Source organism: Lutra lutra, chromosome 16 (assembly GCF_902655055.1).
Source record: "Lutra lutra chromosome 16, mLutLut1.2, whole genome shotgun sequence".
In the NCBI taxonomy this organism is placed as follows: domain Eukaryota; kingdom Metazoa; phylum Chordata; class Mammalia; order Carnivora; family Mustelidae; genus Lutra; species Lutra lutra.
Genome location: NC_062293.1, coordinates 42,790,797 through 42,810,644, shown reverse-complemented (window position 1 = coordinate 42,810,644; position 19,848 = coordinate 42,790,797). Strand labels below are relative to the sequence as shown.

Here is a 19,848-nt window from a genome sequence, read left to right as displayed (position 1 = left end):
AATGAATAGTGGTAGAAAACAAAAGTTTTTAATTCTTCTGTTACTAGGACATACCTCCTTCACTCATGAAGTTTATTGTTCTTTCCAATTCCTACTGTGCAAACTTCTCTTTTAGGAGTTTCTGTCACCATTTTAATATTCCATAGCTTCTCTGTTCTTTGACATGTCACCATTAGTCTTTAAACACTTAGTTCCTTTCCTGCACAATAAGATGTTCCAGACTCATTTCTCTGCCTCAGCTATTTCTCCATAGAGCCTTTGTTCCTGTTAGTAGACGACTTTGGAAATCAGGATCCAGAAATCAAGATCTCTTTGGACCTTAGTGGGGCCCATTGCTGTTGGATGGTGGAGTCGTCATTGCTTCCCTCCGGGGATGCTCTCATACCAGTTGGTTTCTGGCTCCCCATAACAAGCCCCCCACCACTTTGTGGCTGCCATCCTCACTCTGCTTGGGTCCCTTTTATTTCCAGTCTAGTTGAAGTGATTTAACAGGGAACTGGGTGAAGGCTGGTAAGGATGCTTGGTTGGTGAGGGAGGCCCTGGAGAGAGTAGTCTACAGAGGAGAAATTAGGACAGGGAATGGGCATGCTGAGTGAAGGAGGCAGTGTACCGGGAATAGAAGAGTTATGAACTTTTGTTGTTGGCTGCTGTCCAGAAGATGTTAATTTAGGTAGTGTTAGTCATTTCTTTGAGGTGTCTTTGAGGTAAATGGAAGCACATCATTTGGACATCTGTAGGATAAAACGTGTATTTATATATTCTTTTTCTGATTCATTTGGTGCTAAGGTAATCTTGAGTTAAATTCTTTGTTTGGGGTTTAATATGTGGTATAAGACACACCGTTGACCAGTTAGAACTAGTCAGTCATACACTGATTAAAGGAAAAAAAAAACAACAAAAACAGTGCTGTGGGGCGCCTGGGTGGTTCAGTCGGTTAATCATCTGCCTTCAGCTCAGATCTGGATCCTAGGGTCCCGGGATAAGTCCCGCATTGGGCTCCTTGCTCAGTGGTGAGCCTGTTTCTCTCTCTGCCTGCCGCTCCCCCTGTTTGGGCTCTCTCTCTCTCTCTGACAAATAAATTAAAAAATCCTTAAAAAACAACAACAACAACAGTGCAGAATGATTATGGAATTTTTCAGGGCTATAGAAAGGAGCAAAAGAATTCTGATCAGTGAATGAGTTGTGTACTTTGAATCTTTGAGAGGTTTAAAGGACTACTTTTTTAGTTTTTGTTTTGTTTACAAAGCAATTCCTGAAATGAGGATGCCTCCTGAAGCTCGGTTCAGAATTTTATTTCAGTGGATGTTTACTCTAGCTATAAAAGTACTCTTCTAGTAGGGACTTCTGTTCTCTCTTCTTTCTATAGATTGAACCAGTATTCCAAATTTCATTAGCTAGTTGCAACGATTTGTAGGACGTAGAGGGCGGGGGTGCTCCTCTTCCTCAGTGGGCTTTCAGTTCCTCGGTGGTTTTGAGGCTGGAGGCCTATCGCACTTTCAGAGACCCTTTAGCTTCAGAAACCTGGTAATTCCTCAGGTATGTGGGGTATGAGCCATAAAACTTAAGGTTATAGTGAATCTCAGTGAAATGATCTTGGAATGTTGCTAAGGCTACAGAAGCCCTCACCCCAAATTGTTACACATCAGGATTCCTCATGGTCCTCTGCTTCCACTGGCAGAGGAAAAAGGAGGGGCTCAGTGAACAGAATATATTAAAATAGCAATTATGCCTTGTCCTCTTACCTTAAAATCTGCCTACGGCCAAACTAACCCTGGATGGCAGCAGACTAGAGGATAGAGAGGGCAGTGTGTTAACTAAAAGTAAAGCTTCATTCCCCATCTGCATTTAATTTATTAGCCTTTCTGAATCTTCACTAGATATATAAGGCACATAAACTCAAGGCATTGTGTTCAGAGAACAAGTTCTGAGAAAGTAATAGACCAAATGAATACAGAGTGGGTATAGTAAATGTGAGGCATGGAAAAGTATGAGCCCACCCTCCCTCTGCCCTTGCCCAAATTTAAAACTCCTGAGAGAGCAGAGGGATGTTTTCTGTCAGAGACCTGAGTGAGCTCTATGATGTTCAGCTTCCAAAAGCTGTCATAGTACAAGTGTCCAGATGGCAACTAACTTAGAAAAGGTATGAATTGAGAATAGGTTCAGAGTTAGAGTTCAGGGGAGAGCCTGAGGAGATATGGGGTAGAGTTTTCTGTCCCAGGATTGTTTGAGGATGAGGAGTGGTGTTCATTCATTACTTAACATCCTTAGATGTAGTTTCCTCAGCGTAAATTGATACAACTTTTGCCTGAAAAACAGTTTGACAACTCGGACATGAAGTTTGCTTTTGTCTTTATGTAGACACTTTCCCAGTGCATTCTTACCTTGGTTATAGTTACTGGCTTTATAGTTCAGCTTGAAAGAATTTTCACTGAGGGCTGATTAGAAAGTGTTAGGCTAGCCAAAGGATAATAAAGTTCTAGTGCTCGCTTCGGCAGCACATATACTAAAATTGGAACGATACAGAGAAGATTAGCATGGCCCCTGCGCAAGGATGACACGCAAATTCGTGAAGCGTTCCATATTTTTATGAATATTGTTATGCTGAAAAAATAAAAAAAATTAAAAAAAATTAAAAAAAAAAATAAAGTTCTAGTGCGGAGTACTGATCTGGGACAGGCAAGTCCCCAGATCCATAGGAAAGTCAATAATTACATTCACACTTAAAAAACAAAACCATGGCTTAGAATTGTATGTTTTTGTTGTATGTAATAGTGTAAGAAGAGGGCTGTGATAGGTGGTCAATAAATATTGATTGAGGGCCAGCTATGGTATAGTGCAGTTTTTCAAACATTTTTGTCTAAGCCCACAATAGGGACTGCATCCCACTAAAATATACATAAATGAGATATTTGAAGTGAGAATCATTAAACAATAAGCATTCTGACTTTGTGAATTTTTTTGTTCACTTTTTTTTTTAAAGGCTGGTCACAGTCTGTAAATTAGAAAATACTTGTCTAATGGAATGAGCCACAAGTCTAGGAGTTAAGACAGAATTTAATATGAGGTCCACTGTTGCAGCTGCATATCACTGGACAGGTAATTTAAGTCTTTCTGAGCCTGGGTTTCCTAATTCATAGAAGAGGAATGATACTTGTTCCATCTCAAGAGATTGTTCTAAATTTCAAGTGAAATCATTTGTATGAACATGCTTCAGCATATAAAGAACTATAAAATGTGAGGTGATGGTTTGGTTCAGTTGGCAAAATAAAAAGTGATCTGAATTTTAATGGATTAGGAAAGTGATAATAGCCAACATTTATTATTATTTAAGGATTTTATTTATTTATTTGACAGAGAGAATGCAGAAGCAGGCAAAGCAGCAGGCAGAGGGAGAGGGAGAAGCAGACTTCCTGCTGAGCAGGGAGCCTGATGTGGGACTCAATCCCAGAATCCTGGGATCATGACTTGAGCTGCAGGCAGACGCTTAACCGACTGAGCCAATTAGGTGCCCCAATAGCCAGCATTTAAATAATTGTTCACGACATGGTAGTCACCAATATCAGTTAGACACCTGAATGGTTTTTGTTTTTGTTTTTGTTTAAGCTCTGTGCCCAACATGGGACTCCAACTCATGACTCTGAGATCAAGAGTCTCATGCTCTACCAACTGAGCCAGCCATGTGCCCCAGGCACTTGAATGTATTAAACTCATTTAATCCTCACAACAGGGCCACGTGGGTGGCTCAGTCATTTGAACATCTGGCTTTGGCTCAGGTCATGATCCCAGGATCCTGGGATCAAGCCCCGCATTGGGGCTCCCTGCTCAGTAGGTGAGTCTGCTTCTTCCTCTCCCTGTGCCCTTACTGGTGTGCTCTCTCTCTCACTGTCTTTCTGTCTCTCTCTCTCTCTCTCTCTCTCAAATAAAGAAATAAAATCTTTAAAAAAAAAAAAAAAAGGATCTTCACAGAAATCCTGTGAAGTAGGTACATTTTACAGATGAAGTTAAGTGTCTTCCCCAAGGTCAAACTGCAAGTAAGCAAAAGAGCTGGGATTCAAACCTAAAATCTTGCCTTAACTACTTTGATATAGTGCCACTTGTTAATCCAGGTTTCTTGGAGGTGATTTGAATGGTGGTTGACATTTATCTGCATGTGAATTTTACCCTTATAAAAACTTAACCAGAAAATGGCTTGCCTTTGCCACTCACTTTTTTCCTAAGTTACTTCACTGCCTCTCTTGACTTTACGTTCAGGAAGTGAAAGCTAATTAGGATCTTATCCTAGGGATGCCTGGGTGGCTCAGTCAGTTAAGCATCTGCCTTCAGCTCGGGTCATTATCCCAGGGTCTTGGGATCACATCAAGTCCCACATCGGGCTCTTTGCTTAGCAGGGAATCTGCTTCTCCCTCTGCCTGCCGCTCCCCCTGTTTGTGCTCTCTCTCTCTCTCTGACAAATAAATAAAATATTTTTTAAAAAAAGAATGTTATCCTAATCTATATGGGCCAGGAATGAGCATTTATCCCCCACAAAGTGCTATGAAGTACTATAATGCACTTTGTGCATTATTGTGTAAAATGCTATAGTGTATAATGGTCAAATACGAATGGCTTTATAATTTGTGTGTGTGTGTATAAAATAAATTTTACAACTTATACCATATTTGTCTATTGTATATACTTTTCTCACCTAGCATTTATATCATAAACATTTTTCTTCATTTTTAGATACTCTAATAATTAAAAATTGAGAGGCTTGGGGCGCCTGGATGGCTCAGTGGGTTAAAGCCTCTGCCTTCGGCTCAGGTCATGATCTCAGGGTCCTGGGATCAAGCCCCGCATCGGGCTCTCTGCTCAGCAGGGAGCCTGCTTCCCCCCCACCTTCTCTGCCTGCCTTTCTGCCTACTTGTGATCTCTGTCAATTAAATAAATAAAATCTTTAAAAAAAAATTGAGAGGCTCACGCTAACTTTATTAGATGAATATCCCATAATTTATATAACTGTTTCCTTGCTTTGGGACATTTAGATTGTTTCTAGTTTCTTTTTTTTTTTTTTTTAAAGATTTTATTTATTTATTTGAGAGCGAGACAGTGAGAGAGAGCATGAGGGAGGAGAAGGTCAGAGGGAGAAGCAGACTCCCCATGGAGCTGGGAGCCCGATGTGGGACTCGATCCCGGGACTCCAGGATCATGACCTGAGCCGAAGGCAGTCGTCCAACCAACTGAGCCACCCAGGCGCCCCCCCCCCTTTTTTTTTTTTTTTAAGATTTTATTTATTTTGTTTCTAGTTTCTACACAACTATGAACAACACTGAAGTGAATGAAGAGAGTCATATATAAATCTTTGTTTGCATCTCATTGATTGTTCCTTAAATTAGATTTTAGAAGTACAATAACTATGTTGAAAAATATGAGTATTTAAGAAACTGTCCATGCAAGGGCTCCTGGGTGGCACAATTGGTTGAACGTCTTGGTTTCAGGTCTTGATCGCAGAGTTGTGGGATCAAGTCCTGCATCAGAGTCTGCTTAAGATCCTCTATCACTGGGGCACCTGGGTGGCTCAGTGGGTTAAAGTCTCTGCCTTCAGCTCAGGTCATGATCTCAGGATCCTAGGATCAAGCCCCACATTGGGCTTTTTGCTCCATGGAGAGCCTGTTTCCTCCTCTCCCTCTGCCTGCCTCTCTGCCTACTTGTGATCTCTGTCAAATAAATCTTTAAGAAAAAAAAAAAAAGATTCTCTAATACTCTGCCCTTCCCCTCCCTTTTCTCTCTCAAGTAAGATCTTTAAAAAAACAAAAACTGTTCATGCTTATTTCCAGAAAGAATGTATTAATTTAAACATCTCACTTTAGACTCAATCTTAGGAGACAAACTGAGGGTTGATGGAGGGGAAGAGGTTGAGAGAGGGAGTGGCTGGGTGATGGACATTGGGGAGGGTATGTGTTGTGGTGAGCTCTGTGTAAGACTGATGAATCACAGACCTGTACCCCTGAAACAAATAATATATTAGATGCTAATTTAAAAAAATAAACATCCTACTTCAGTTACTCTTCGCTATATCCCTGACTCTATATGTTTTAGATTTTTTTCAAACATGTTTGTCATTTTTAAGGAAAAAATCAAATCTCATTCCACTTAATTTACATTTCTTTAATTATTAGATAGTTGCACTATTTCTTCATATATTTAGTAGTTGCTTATATTTCTCCATACAACTTTGATGGGAGCCATGTCTTCACTCCCCTTACATGGATTCAGATGTTGCTGTGGATCGTGTCTCTTTCACTCCTTCCATTCATAGCTCTTGAACACTTGTTCAAAATTTCATTTAAGCTATTCTCTGCAGTTTTGATAAACTACTCTCTTATGCAGTGCAAATCAGTGTTACTTATTACATGGCAAAAATACTGATCTGTAAATAGTCTTTTGAAATTTTTAAATGCAGCAGTGAACTTTGATGAGACACATTAGACTCAGAAAAGAAAGACATCTGTACGAGGGTCAAGAAAACATAAGTACACATGGTCCAAACCCCCTTACCTCAGCTTATTTCAGAATAACACCCTGGAAATGTATACCCAGAATGGGGGCAGCTAAGTGATTGCCCTTATACCTCTTCAATTTCTGTCACCCTTCAGACTTCAAAGTCAGACTCTAGACTGGGTTAGAGGGCCTCCTGTCTGGTGAGGTGTTTCTGATGCAAGGGAGTCACTAAAGAAATTGGGCCTCTGTTGTACCTTATGCAGTTGAGGGGAGGAGAAAGGGCATGAATAAGCAACTTGTTTAGCTGTTCTCTAAACATATGCTTGCCAGAATTTTTTAACAGCCTGCTAAATTCTTAAAATTCTTTTTCTGTGTTGTAGCTGTGGGCTATATAAGTTTACACAAGCTAACTGGGGAACTGCCTTTTCTATTTTTATCAGAATGAATACAATCTGTGGTCTGCCTTGTTTTGTGTTCAGGGCCTATTAAAGGTCTTTTTAGACACTCTCAGACTTAAAATTGTACCCAACTTTGATATCTTTTTAACAGATTCCCCCCCTTTTTTTTTTTAAAGATTTTATTTATTTATTTGACAGACAGAGATCACAAGTAGGCAGAGAGGCAGGCAGAGAGAGAGGGGGAAGCAGACTCCCCACTGAACAGAGAGCCTGGTGCAGGGCTCGATCCTAGGACCCTGGGACCATGACCTGAGCCGAAGGCAGAGGCTTTAACCCACTGAGTCACCCAGGCGCCCCACAGATTCCCCTTTTAAAAAATAGTTTTGGTCTGTTGCCTCAATTTCCCCATGAGGGTGTGAGATAAGTACTTGCCTGTCACTGCGGAGCTTTTCCTGGACTTCTATGGGACTCAGGGTTTTGAAGATTAAAAATTGCCACAAATTGTGCTCGCTTCGGCAGCACATATACTAAAATTGCCACAAATTGTAACATTTGTTGAATTATATTTCATCTGAATAATAATTTAAAACTTTCTGATTCAGAACAAGTTTCTACAGAAAATTGTAAAAGGTAATGATCCAGTATTTGTGTCTTACTTCAAGGAAGCAGTTTCTTCTGGTTTCTTTTTCTTCTTGTCCTGCTGGGCACAGTCCAGGTAATTGTGAGCAAAATTCTACCCAGTCTGACAACTCTGCTTGCAGTTATGAATGGGGTTAAATACAAAGGTCAGTCTTTGTTTCTAAGATGGTTCATCTTAAGTTATAGCGATCCAGTCCTGATAGGCCTTTGAAACTCAAGCCTTATTCCATACCATGATGAAAAATTGCAGGTTCTGATTTAGCCGCCTACAAAGAACACAGCCTGCATTTTCACATTTTTAGGAAAACTGATTTCTACTTAATGGAGATTAAAGTACAGATATCAAATGATACCTTCCAATACAGTGTAAATAAAAAGTAGTACCTGGGGCTTTTTTTCTTTCTTATTTATTTATTTATTTGAAAGAGATCACAAGCAGGCAGAGAGACAGGCAGAGGTAGAGGAAGGGAAGCAGGCTCTCTGCTGAGCAGAGAGCCCGATGTGGGGCTCGATCCCAAGACTCTGGGATCATGACCTGAGCCAAAGTTAGAGGCTTTAACCCACAGAGCCACCCAGGCACCCCTCCCTTTTTTTTTTTTTTTTTTTTAAAGATTTTATTTATTTGTGAGAGAGAGAGCACAAGTGGGTTGGGGTGGGGTGAGAGGGCGAAGCAGACTCCCTCCTGAGCCTCACAGGGTGATCAGTCCCAGGACCCTGGGGTCATGACCAGAGCCAAAGTCAGGTGCTTAAACAACTGAGCCACCCAGGTGCCCTGGGTGTGTGTGTGTGTGTGTGTGTGTGTGTGTGTGTGTGTGTGTGTGTGTGTGTTTGACATCTTTATTGCTTTGGAGGTGGGGGGGCAGGTGCTCAGGAGCTCTTGGTAGGGGTGGGCTGATTCCTCGTCACCATCACAGGCTCCTGGCTGCATGGGATAGCACTGGATCTGTGAATGGCAGGTCTGGGCAGTACTTGTTCTTGTGGATCATGTGCCTGGTGCTGTAGGCAGAGGGGCATTCTTGTTCATGGTGGTCCCTTGTAGGAGGTGGAAGGTTTTCACTGGCTGGATCTCCGCTTCCTGTCCACTGCTAACCTTTGCCATTGGCTGCCAGCTCCATACCCACAGCCTTGCAGTGAATCAGGTGGAAGTGGTAGTGGAAGAAGTTGTAAGCCTTCAAGTTACTGGGTTCTGTGCTTTATGTCTTCTTGTTCCTTTTGATCAGGAAGCTGGAGTAGTTGTGTAAGAACATTCATTGCTGGTGGGTGGACATGGCGGCAGCTCCTCTCACTACAGCAGCCAGAGCCGGAGAGAGCTGCCCAGGCACTTTTTTTTTATCTCCTCGTTGCTCTCACAGGGCGAAGGTACCTGCCCCATGCACATGCACAAGCACTCGCTGATGCTTCTGTTATCCGTGTCTCAAGGATGTAAATTCAGATAATTTCCGGATCCTGAGATTAAAGTATATGCTATTTTCTTCAGGAATGTGAGCCAGTAATACTTATGCAGTGTCTATTTTGTGATAATCTTATTCCTGATTCTGTAACTTAGAAGGATAAAATAAAAGACAGGCTCTGGTCTAGGGACACTCAGTCACACTCAGGTTGAAAAGTTAAAATGTCTGGGGAGCATACTTTCCTGGTACCAGAGTAACACATTCAGGAGAAAGCACTGGGTCATAGATGAGTTAAATAATTACAGGATCCAGGAAGGAGCATCCCAGCTGAAGAAGAGAGAGTGCTAGGGATTAGGGTGAGGTGGGACCGGACAGAAAGAGTACCTGTTGTCATAGGTTCTGAAGGGCAGTTAGGAGAGGAGTAATGTTTCCAAACTCAAAGTAAGAATGGTTTGCAGTAGGGGTGGTTCTGGGCTTTCAAAAAAGTAAGCCCTGGGCACCTAGCTGACTCAGCCTGTGGAGCATGCCACTCTTGGTCTCGGGTCATGAGATTGAGCCCCACATTGGTCATTGAGATTACTTTTAAAAAAAAATGTAGGGGCCCTGGGTGGCTCAGTCGGTTAAGTGTCTGCCTTATGGTCAGGTCATGATCCCCAGGGTCCTGGGATTGAGCCCCACATCGGGCTCCCTGCTGACTAAAGGAGTCTGCTTTTCCCTTTCCCTTCACCCCTCCCCGTCTTGCTCGCTCGCTCTCTGTCTCAAATAAAATCTTAAAAAAAATAGTAAGCCTGGAGTGAACATTTGTTCTCTTCCCTGCCTCCCTAGAATTGTGGGGTCACAATTCCAAGTGATTTTTAGCTCCCCTTATAGGTTAAAGATGGAAAAGAAAGATGCCTTTGAGCAGTGGCTGAACTTTATTCAGGTTGGGTAATTAGTGAAAAGTTCGATTTAATTGGAAGTTTACAGTTAAACCTGGACTGACAGAATTACCCATTGAATAGATTGTTTTATTATAACAGACCATGCAGGTGACTGACTTTGCAGAGTCTGATTGGATAAACATGTAATTTTTACTGTCTTTCGTCCTGTTTATTTTCCCCAGAGCAATATTTTTAGTGTTTCCCTTAGCTTTTAACCTAATTTCTTGGACCCCACAAGTAAAGAAAGGAATGGGGAGCAAGTAGTAGGATAAAAATTTTTCCCTGTTATCAAGAAGTAGTCTTTTTAAATAAGCCTTTAACTCACAGATGAGAAAGCTTTAATCACAGATACTGAAGACTCTTAAATTAATGCAGTTTTGTGGTAGTAATCTTATTCTCTTAAGATGCATGTCCACAGGATTTTCACTGTTGTTTGTATTTTATAAAGTGAAGGCAAATGAGGAGCATAACGTTTCTGTACCTGTAGTTGCAGAGATGGCGCCGGTTTCAATTTCAGCTTTTAATTAAAGACTACAAATGACAAACTAAAATTTTTGAACCACAGCATGAATCAGAAAGTTGGCTAGTTAACCTCTTTTTTGAGGGGGTGTTCTTTTTGAAGGTGGGGGTTGCAGGCAGAGAAGGGAAAAAGCGGGAGAGAAAATGGCAAAGAAGTGTAGTGGGAGGCAGTAGATTGTGGGTGGTGAAACTGGGATGGAAGTGATGGCTCTAGACCACTTCACCTCGCCCCAGAGCCCCGAGTAAAAAGAAATCCTTTTTCTAGCACTCCATCTCCTCTCCTCTCCCTTCCCTACCTTTCAGTGGTCTTAGAAATGAGCAGGGACAAGCAGCACAAACAATGACTGAGGTTTTCTAACAGCCACAGAGATACTCCCAAGGTAGAGACAGTCCTTTCTTTATTAGATGCCATTCAGGAAAACAGTGTGTGACATCACAACTCTAATATAACCTCTGGCAGTCTTCTGACAGGGATGGTGGAGGGTAGGGATAGGGGGAGCAGATGGAAGTATTTTTGAATTTTCCCAGTGGGCACAAGGGTTTTGTTCCTTAATTAGAGGTAGTCTAGTAAATGCTCACACTGGTGCTAATGCCCCAGGAGAGTTTGAACACCTTCGTTCTGGGTTTACTGGGATATTACTGTCCCCCTGCTTAGGGAGCATACCAGCTGGCAGCAGGAAAGCTGGCCGAGAGCTCACTTGGGCCGAGCTCTGGATTACTACTTAATTCTGTTTGGAAGTCAGGACTGAAATTTTGAGGTCCCTTGAGAAGGTGGTGCTAGGTTGATTTCTGTCCCTACTTGTGCTTCTGGAAGTAACAACTGTAAAATTATATTGAAATTTGCTTTTTAGAAAAAGCCAGGTGATAGTCAGAATGTGTGGGTGGTTTGAAGGTTTTTTGTGTCCTTTGTTTTTTTTTTTTTTTTTTTTTTTAAGATTTTATGTATTTATTTGACAGAGACACAGCTAGAGAGGGAATACAGGCAGAGGGAGTGGGAGAAACAGGCCTCCTGCCCAGCAGGGAGCCCCATGCCGAGCTTGATCCCTGGACGCTGGGATCATGTCCTGATCCGAAGGCAAATGTTTAATGACTGAGCCACCCAGGCATGTGGGGTTTTTTTTTTACTTTTATTTTTTAAGATTCATTTATTTATTTTTAGAGAGAGACAGAGGGAGTGTGAGTGGAGGGAGGGCCAGAGGGAGAGAGAGAGAGAAAAATCCCCAGCAGACTCCCCCGCTAAGCGTTGAGCCCAACACGGGGCTGGATCCCAGGATCCTGAGATCATGACCTGAGCCGAAATCAAGAATTGGATGCTTTAACCTACTGAGCCACCCGGGTGCCCCTGGTTTGAAGTTTTTATTTTTATTTTTATTTTATTTGTTTATTTGACAGAGACAGAGAGCACAGTGGGGAAATGGCAAAGGGAGAGGGAGAAGCAGGCTCCCTGCTCAGCAGGGAGCCTGATGTGGGGCTTGATCCCAGGACCTTGGGGTCATGACCCGAGCTGAAGGCAGACGCTTAACCAGCTGAGCCCCTCAGGAACCCCTAGTTTGAAGTTTTTAAATGCCTGTGCTCTGCTACCAGGCCTCCAGAGGAGTACTTTATATTGTATAACCCTGCTGCTAGAATGGGTTCTAGAAGGAAGTTGCTTCCTTCCTGTTTCATCACAACCCTTGTGACCTTGCCATATTCCCTGCCTTCTCTGCTCTAGCAGAATCTAATTCTTAACTAAAGTTGAAACTGGTCAAGGGGCTTGAAGTCTTCCTTAAGTACAGAGGGCAGTCTTTTGGAAAGGATGGCAGATAGATCCCTGAAATCTTTAAAGAAAGGGTCACAAAATGGAGGCTGTACTCTTAGCAGCCTTGACGAGGAGTTTTCCAAACTTGCTGGGTGCTTCTTGTTGGGGACATCATCATGGAGGGCCCCAAGCTGTGGTATCTTTCTTCCTCATTCACCCCCTCCTGTCCAAACTAAAAGTTGACTTTCTGGAGTCTTTTTCCTCTTTATTTTTAATAGCTCTACACCCAGCATGGGGCCTGAATGCAACCCGGAGATCAAGAGCTTCATGCTCCACTGACTGAGCCAGCCAGGTGCCCTGACTTTCTGGCGTCTTGACAGAATTCACCTATTATTTTTACTCCTTTGTTTGCTATTAATAAATTCATTATTGTGTCTTTGCCACAGTTTAGCTGGTTTGTCTCTTCTGTTGAAATCCAGAGTTGTGGTTTTGAGGGGCAGTATGTTATGGTCAACTTGGACGATCCACAGCCCCCCACACTCATCTCTTTCTGGTTGTAGGCATCAAGATTTAATAGGTCTATCAGAGATTGCTGTGAACTTGCATAGTTTGGTGACTTCTCAGAAGTACAGGGGTACTTGGTCTGCAAGACCGCCTAGTGAGTGTGTTCTCTGAACCTCCATATCACAGCATCTCCGCCATCTGGATGAAGTACAAGTGGGGAGGCGAAATGTACTTGGCTCGTTGGAGGGGCTGCAAGGAGACCATTGTGGCTGAAAGTAGAGTCAGCAAGAGGGGCAGGGGGCGGTTAGAAGATGAGGTCAGAGAGGTAGTAGTAACAGATTGTGGTAGGCCTTGTGGACCTGTTAGGATTTTGTATTCAGAGTGAGATGGCGATCATTGGAGATTTTTGAGTTGATCTAATTTCTAATTAAAAAAGTAAATTACTCTGGCTGCTGTGTGGAAAGCAGACTGGGTGATAGGGGCGAGGGAGGAACAGAGAAACCATTTAGAAGGCTATTGTAGTAATCCAGGCTAGAGATGATGCGATGGGAAGTGGAATTATTACCTATCTCCAAGAAAGGTTGGGAGACCTAATTAAGAAAACCTCACTAATGCCTCTCATACAGCCCATTTCACAATCTTAGGCTCCAGTATTTGCTAATTCCCCTCTTTCCCTTGGATTTTGCCCTCTCCTATATTAGGGCCATAGGGGAGAGATTATTAAATAAAGAACAGCCTTCACAAGGGAAGGAATTGTAAGCAGTACCTCAGTCATTTGACCCCAACAGAAGCCTTTTTATTTCTTGAGGCGCTGCAATTGGTGCCCTGTGTACATTCTGTTATCCCACCCACTGGAGACCTGAAAAGGCAGAATCTGTGCCAGAACTCTGAGGCAGCTCGATTCTCATTGAGGCATTTTCTTTCTGCAATTGTTATCTTAGACAGTTTAAGCAGCCTCTTTTTACAAAGTACCTTTTCAGCTACCTGGCCTTGCAAGCTAGAGCTCTCTGATGCTCATCGTGACAAGGTAGTTTCACATACCTGAGAGGGGCCTCAAAGAGGAAGAAAGAGGATTTGTGGTCTTTGTTGAACGCTTGAGCTCTTTCCTCACTCCTCTTTTGTTGGGATTAAAGCCTTAACGTGCCACCTGGATACCTGGGTTTTGCAGCAAGGAAAAGGAATTCCATGTATTTTATTTTAGTACGTTATACTTGTTTGAGAAGAGCCTGGTCCTTGGTACACAGGGAGCTTATTCCCTACAGAGGCCACATCTGGTCGGCTTTCTTGGGCAGGTCTTGTTGGTAGACATTACTGAGAAAACTGTGCCATCTTGACATAATGTCAGGATTACTGGCCTAGAGAGGGCTGCTGGCAGCCTATAACCACCTTGATTTATTCTGGGAGCAATGCAATTTTTTTTTTTTTTCTGGGGGCTAGAGGGGTCAAATTGTGTGATAGGCAACAGGAAAGGTAAATCCCCAGAAACTTAAAAACAGAATTTGCTTTAACAGTGCTCAGTTGTATCTCCTAGGGAGCTTTGCCCCTTCTTCCTTCTAAAAGTGAGCTCAGATTACTGCCATTGCAAGTTGGACTTTGGGTCCTTTGAGCCTTTGCAGCTCATATACTGTGTCTGACTGCCCCTGCCCTGGTCAGTTCTGTAAATAGACTGAGCCAGGACCTATGAAGGCCAGCTCTCTTCAGGAACCCTGTTCTATTTTCAGGGAGAAATAATTTTTCCCTTCACCTTAGTTAGAATCTGCCCTAGCCTTTCTGGTCCTGCCTTAGCTGGGGCACAGATGAGAGCCAGCATGCCATGTATCTGGCAATCCCGTGGGCCTGCCCAAAAGTAGTAGGGAGAGGCTGTCTGTAGGGAATGCACATGCCAGAAGTGCATCCACATCCACATCTATAAAGACTTTATAGATGCACCGTATTTTCCAGTTATTTGTGTGGATAGGTATTTCCAGTTTTTATTCCCCCCCCCATGCATCTGTGCTGACTGAAACATCATTTTAGCCATAGTAGTAGTTGAGAGCAAATTGTTGCTGCGGATAAAAACATAGATGTATTTTCAACCAACATGCTGCTAATTAAATTGCTTATCTATCTAAATGTGGGCCTCTGCAGCTCATATCCGATGTCCTTGGTATCTTCCTTGAGTGAGTTGCCTTGTATTCTATGATCTCGTTTTTTCGTTCATTGCAGTGTGAGTGACTGCCCCATGTTGTGTTGATGCCAGTCTGCCATGCTAGCCTGTCTGCCAGGGCCAGGTGACCTGTCCTTTCAGCTTCTTTCTCACACGCAGATGAACACTGGACTTCAGAAATGTAAGTAATCTGGATCCCAGAGAAGGATGTGACCCTTATTTTGTCTCTACATTTGGGTAATAACAGGCACATCAGGGGTATGTTGACCGTGAACTTTGGTACCTCCAAGATATTCTTCAGCACAGACAGCAGGAAGGCAGCGGCCAAACTTGTTAGCAGTGTGGACGCTTTTTTGATCAGAGAGATCCTCTTAAATACTAGAATTCCTCAGTGTGTGTCATCTGAATTATCATTGTTGCTGATAGCTGTCTGTTGAGCAACAAAGCTATACGGAGTTTTACAGGATATATATGTCACCCTTCAGAAAGGTGTTTCAGTTTGAACCCCCATGAGGAATTGAATGAAAACTCACACTCTTGATTATTTACTGTATCTCTGAAACATACGCTTTACCCTTTTCTGTTGTTCGGGACTCTCTGAGCATTCTCTACCATTCCCTTTGGCTTTGCTTTCTGCTGAACCAGTGACCTCAGTTCACAAGTCAAGAAGCTTTCACCTTCAGAAGGAACAGGGAGCTAGCTTTATCAGTCTCTCTGGGTATATTCCTGCTAATAAACTTGCCCACAAGAGTGAACTTTTGAGAACTATTAGATTCCTGTGTTTTTTTCCTCTTTCTTTCTTTTCTTCCTTCCATCCTTCTTTTCATTTTTCTTTTTTCTTTTTTCTCTTCTTTTTTTTAAAAATAAGCTCTATGCCCAATCTGGGCCTTGAACTCCCAACCCCGAGGTCAAGAGTCACATGCTCTTGACTGAGCCAGCCAGGCGCCCCAGACTCCCGGCTTCTTTCCCTGCACTACAATGATGTGCAAGGAAAAGATTCTGTTCCTAGCTCATTACCATGTACAGTGTCTTCAGGTATAAATATTGCCCTAAATTTGGGATAGACCTTCTTTTTCAGAGCAAAAGGGGAAATCATTGAAGCATCTAGGCTTACCCTTTAATATAAAAGGCACTTTAGCACCTTACCCAAATCCTTTATGACAGGGGCTGGTAAATTCCTTCTGTAAAGGGCCAGATAAACAAGTATTTTAGGTTTTGTGGGCCATATGGCCCCTGTTGGATCTACTCAGAGGTGCTGTGGTAGGGCAAAGGTAGCTATAGATGTCATGTAAACGAATGAGTGTGGCTGTGTTCTGCTAAAACTTTTTACACAAACAAAGCAGTTGTATTTTGGCCACAGGCTATAGTTTGTTTCCATCTGCTGTATGAGATCATCTTCAGAAGTTAAAAAGGGGGGTGCCTGGGTGGCTCAGTCGTTAAGCGTCTGCCTTTGGCTCAGGTCATGATCCCAGGGTCCTGGGATCAAGCCCCACATCGGGCTCCCTGCTCGACGGGGAGTCTGCTTCTCCTTCTCCCACTTCCCCTGCTTGTGTTCCCTCTCTTGCTGTCTCTCCCTCTCTCTCAAATAAATAGATTAAAAAAAAAAAAAAGTTAAGAATGCTCTAGCCGGGGCGCCTGGGTGGCTCAGTGGGTTGGGCCGCTGCCTTCGGCTCAGGTCATGATCTCGAAGTCCTGGGATCGAGCCCCGCATCGGGCTCTCTGCTCTCTCGGGGAGCCTGCTTCCTCCTCTCTCTCTGCCTGCCTCTCTGCCTGCTTGTGATCTCTCTGTCAAATTTAAAAAAAAAAAAAAAAAAAAAGAATGCTCTAGCCTCTTGACTTCCTTTCTTTGAAGGAGAGTAAGGCTGAGAGCCTGGCTAGTTCTGGAATCTGCCCAGTGAATCCAGCTTGTGTAATGACAAAGCTGAAAGTTAAGTTTTCCTTCTGCAGCTGCCTGACCCCATAGGCAAGCTATATTATGCTGTACCAGCTTTTCCCTTAGTCTTTCTCTTAATAAATGATGATTGTCAGGTGATAGAGTTGTACATGCTCCTTGGCCACTGAAATCTGCATGCTAACTGCATTTTGACTGGTTCTGGGGTTCCAGAGACACATCTGGAGAAGGAAGTATACTTGGAAGCATGACAGAGCAGCTCACTGACTTTCTTCTAGGTTCTTTCATGTACTCAAACAGCTTTACCCAGAGATGGGTATCAAGCGGGTAGCTTTATCTTGGGTGCTGACTTTGGATTTCCATTCCTTCTCTGTCCAAAACAGCCTCAGAGGTAGCCTCTGCTAACCACTGTTTTCAAATTCTGTTCAAGAATTGACATAACCTTGGGGCGCCTGGGTGGCTCAGTGGGTTAAGCTGCTGCCTTCGGCTCAGGTCATGATCTCAGGGTCCTGGGATCGAGTCCCGCATCGGGCTCTCTGCTCGGCAGGGAGCCTGCTTCCTCCTCTCTCTCTCTGCCTGCCTCTCTACTTGTGATCTCTGTCTGTCAAATAAATAAATAAAATCTTTAAAAAAAAAAAAAAAAAGAATTGACATAACCTTCCCTGGTTTCTGGCTTGTCTGTTTGAGGAGAATAGTGTTTTAGAATCCCTTTGTCTCACTTGGTTGCTGTCCTTAACTATATCTAAGCCTTTGCAGAGAAGAAAACCTGATGGTGTTTTAAGCTTATTTGCTTTCTTCTCACCTCTCCCAAAATGTATACGATAAGAAATTCTGCCATGTCACTTACAGCTGTTAGCATGGAACACTGAAGGTGAGATGGAGCATAAACTCTCCTTTGGGAACCAGCACCAAGGTCCTGCTCAGAGGACCTCTCAGCTGTAGAGAGCTTAACCAGTTTTGTGACTCTGCTTTTCACCCTTTCTCTGCCCCTCATCCTCGGGAGGGTTTTACGAGTTGTTAGAAACACAGAATTCAGTGTCTGGTGGGGCAGGGATAGAATACAGATGTTTATTGATTATTGTGCTTTATATTGTAAGAGCTCAGGCAGGAGAGATGTAGCAGGGGTCTGGAGATGTGGGATATATGGCGTCTTGGCCAGCACTCTAAGTCACCTGGCTAATTACTTTCCCCAGGCTTACCCCACTATGGGTACAGAATCACAGGATTGATCCCTTCTCACACCAGCATTTCCTCCTCTCCCCTTTCTTTTCTTCCTAAGAGGATGTAATGCATTTCCCACCCTAGATGTGGCATTTGCCGTGGGGCAGTCTGGATTAAGGAACGCCTTGGCCTTGGTGGGTCCTGCGCTTGATAGAGGACCACAGTTTGGGTTAGCTGGATACCCTCCTAGAGCTTTTCTAGATTGTATATTCCATGATGTTACTTGTTTTGCGAGTTCTCAGCTGTTTGGGAACTTTATTTAGAAAAATTTTCTCTGACCCATCTTTTCCCAGTTCCTCAGAAAATGTGTTTTTGAACTCCCCCCCGCCCCCAATTAACTGCAAGCCTCTGCTCTTCCCCAGCTCACCATCGGGTATATCGTGGTGGCTCAATAAATATGTCTAGGTGAGTGGCTGAAATGACCAAAGGTCCTTGGTCCTCAAATCATTCATTCATTCATTTGTTTAGATTTTATTTATTTATTTGACAGAGAGCAGGAAAACACAAGCAAGGGGAGCAGTAGAGGGAAGGGGAGAAACAGGCTCCTGACTGAGTGGGAGCCGGATGTGGGGCTCGATCTCAGGACCCTGGGATCATGACCTGAGCTGAAGGCAGATGCTTAACTGACTGAGCTACCCAGGCGCCCCTCAAATCATCTTTTAGCCAACAGCTCTGACCTCCTTCGTTATAGAATATCAGGGTTGGATACCAACCTCAAAATTACCCAGTTTTACTACTTTTCTATGCCTGTCTGCCCCCTAGTGGAAGGGCCTGGAAATGGTGAGTTGGCCCAGAAACTGGATAAGCTGTAGAAATCTCAGAAATATTAGCTAATATTTGTTGATTGCTTACTATATGCCAGGCACGATTTTGAGTGTATTTATGCATATTCTTATTCGTTCCTCAATAATCCCATATGAGAAACTTTAATCTTTCTTTTGAGGAGGAAACCTAGAGTAGCCCTTGCCAGTGTCACATTAATGTTCAGTGACTACATTAGAACTCCCTCTTGGGTCAGACTCCAAATCCAGTGTTTGAAACACTGCCTGTGCCTCTCCATCTATTGATAGAGTTTCCGGCTGCATATGATACTTGTGTCTTCTGACCTTCGAAATGGAAGGATAAACAGGGAGGCCCCTGTGGAAAGCTGGGATTCAGGGAGATATCGGCCTTCACCACCTGCACCCACCTCTTGCAGTCCCTGGAATAGACAACACTGCTTTCTGCTACATTTAAGTCCCAGACTCAAGTCCCGTGGGCTTTCTCCGTCAGGTTACTTTGTCTATCTGTACAAAATCAACCAAACCTGCTATCCTTGAATAACTTTTGATAGTCATGGTTCCTGTTCACAGAGCTTTTTCCTATTCACTGAATCTCTTGATCCTAGTAATTCTGTGAGGTACAGAGGTACCTGGGGGTGGCTCAGTTGATTGAATGTCCGACTTGGTTTCGGCTTAGGTCATGATCTCAGGGTCGTGAGATCAAAGCCCACACCAGGCTCTGCACTCAGCATGGAGTCTGCTTGGGATTCCCCTCTCCTTCTCCCCTTTCTCCCCACTTGAGCACACATGTGTGCTCACACTCGCTCATTCTCTCACTCTAAAGTAAAATGAAATTCTTTAAAAAAAAAATTCTGTGGGGCACCTGGGTGGCTCAGTGTGTTAAAGCCTCTGCCTTCGGCTCAGATCATGATCCCAGGGTCCTGGGATCAAGCCCCACATCGGGCTCTCTGCTCAGCAGGGAGTCTGCTTCCCCCTCTCTCTCTGCCTGCTTCTCTGCCTACTTGTGATTTCTGTCTGTGAAATAATAAATAAAATCTTAAAAAAAAAATCTGTGAGGTATGACAGCAGGTATCATCCCTGTTTATAAATGAAGAATAACTGAGACCCTGAGTAGTAGATAATAAAGCCAGTACTTGAGTCTAGATTCTAAGCACAGATTCCCTATCCTGTGCACTGCCTTATGTCCCAATTAATAACACCCTTGGTGGGGCGCCTGGGTGGC

The 19,848-nt window shown here is 43.3% G+C and overlaps 1 protein-coding gene, 1 non-coding gene and 1 pseudogene across 5 annotated transcripts in view; 2 read left to right on the top strand and 1 right to left on the bottom strand.

The window, feature by feature from the left end:
• FAM222B (family with sequence similarity 222 member B) overlaps positions 1-19,848 on the top strand; it is an 83,748-nt gene that overhangs the window by 56,667 nt on the left and 7,233 nt on the right. For 3 of the 4 annotated variants that reach the window (XM_047707449.1, XM_047707450.1, XM_047707452.1), the window contains one exon: positions 14,792-14,913. The exons of the other annotated variant lie outside the window; for it this stretch is intronic. In XM_047707449.1, the coding sequence (XP_047563405.1) occupies positions 14,832-14,913 (82 nt within the window). In that variant the 5' untranslated portion in view covers positions 14,792-14,831. Of the gene's footprint in view, positions 1-14,791; positions 14,914-19,848 lie in introns of those variants that run through there. 4 annotated transcript variants of the gene reach the window in all.
• LOC125088310 (U6 spliceosomal RNA) lies at positions 2,480-2,586 on the top strand. Its single transcript, XR_007123694.1, has one exon. It is a non-coding gene; the product is annotated as a U6 spliceosomal RNA (small nuclear RNA).
• Positions 8,382-9,086, bottom strand: LOC125087280 (60S ribosomal protein L28-like; annotated as a pseudogene).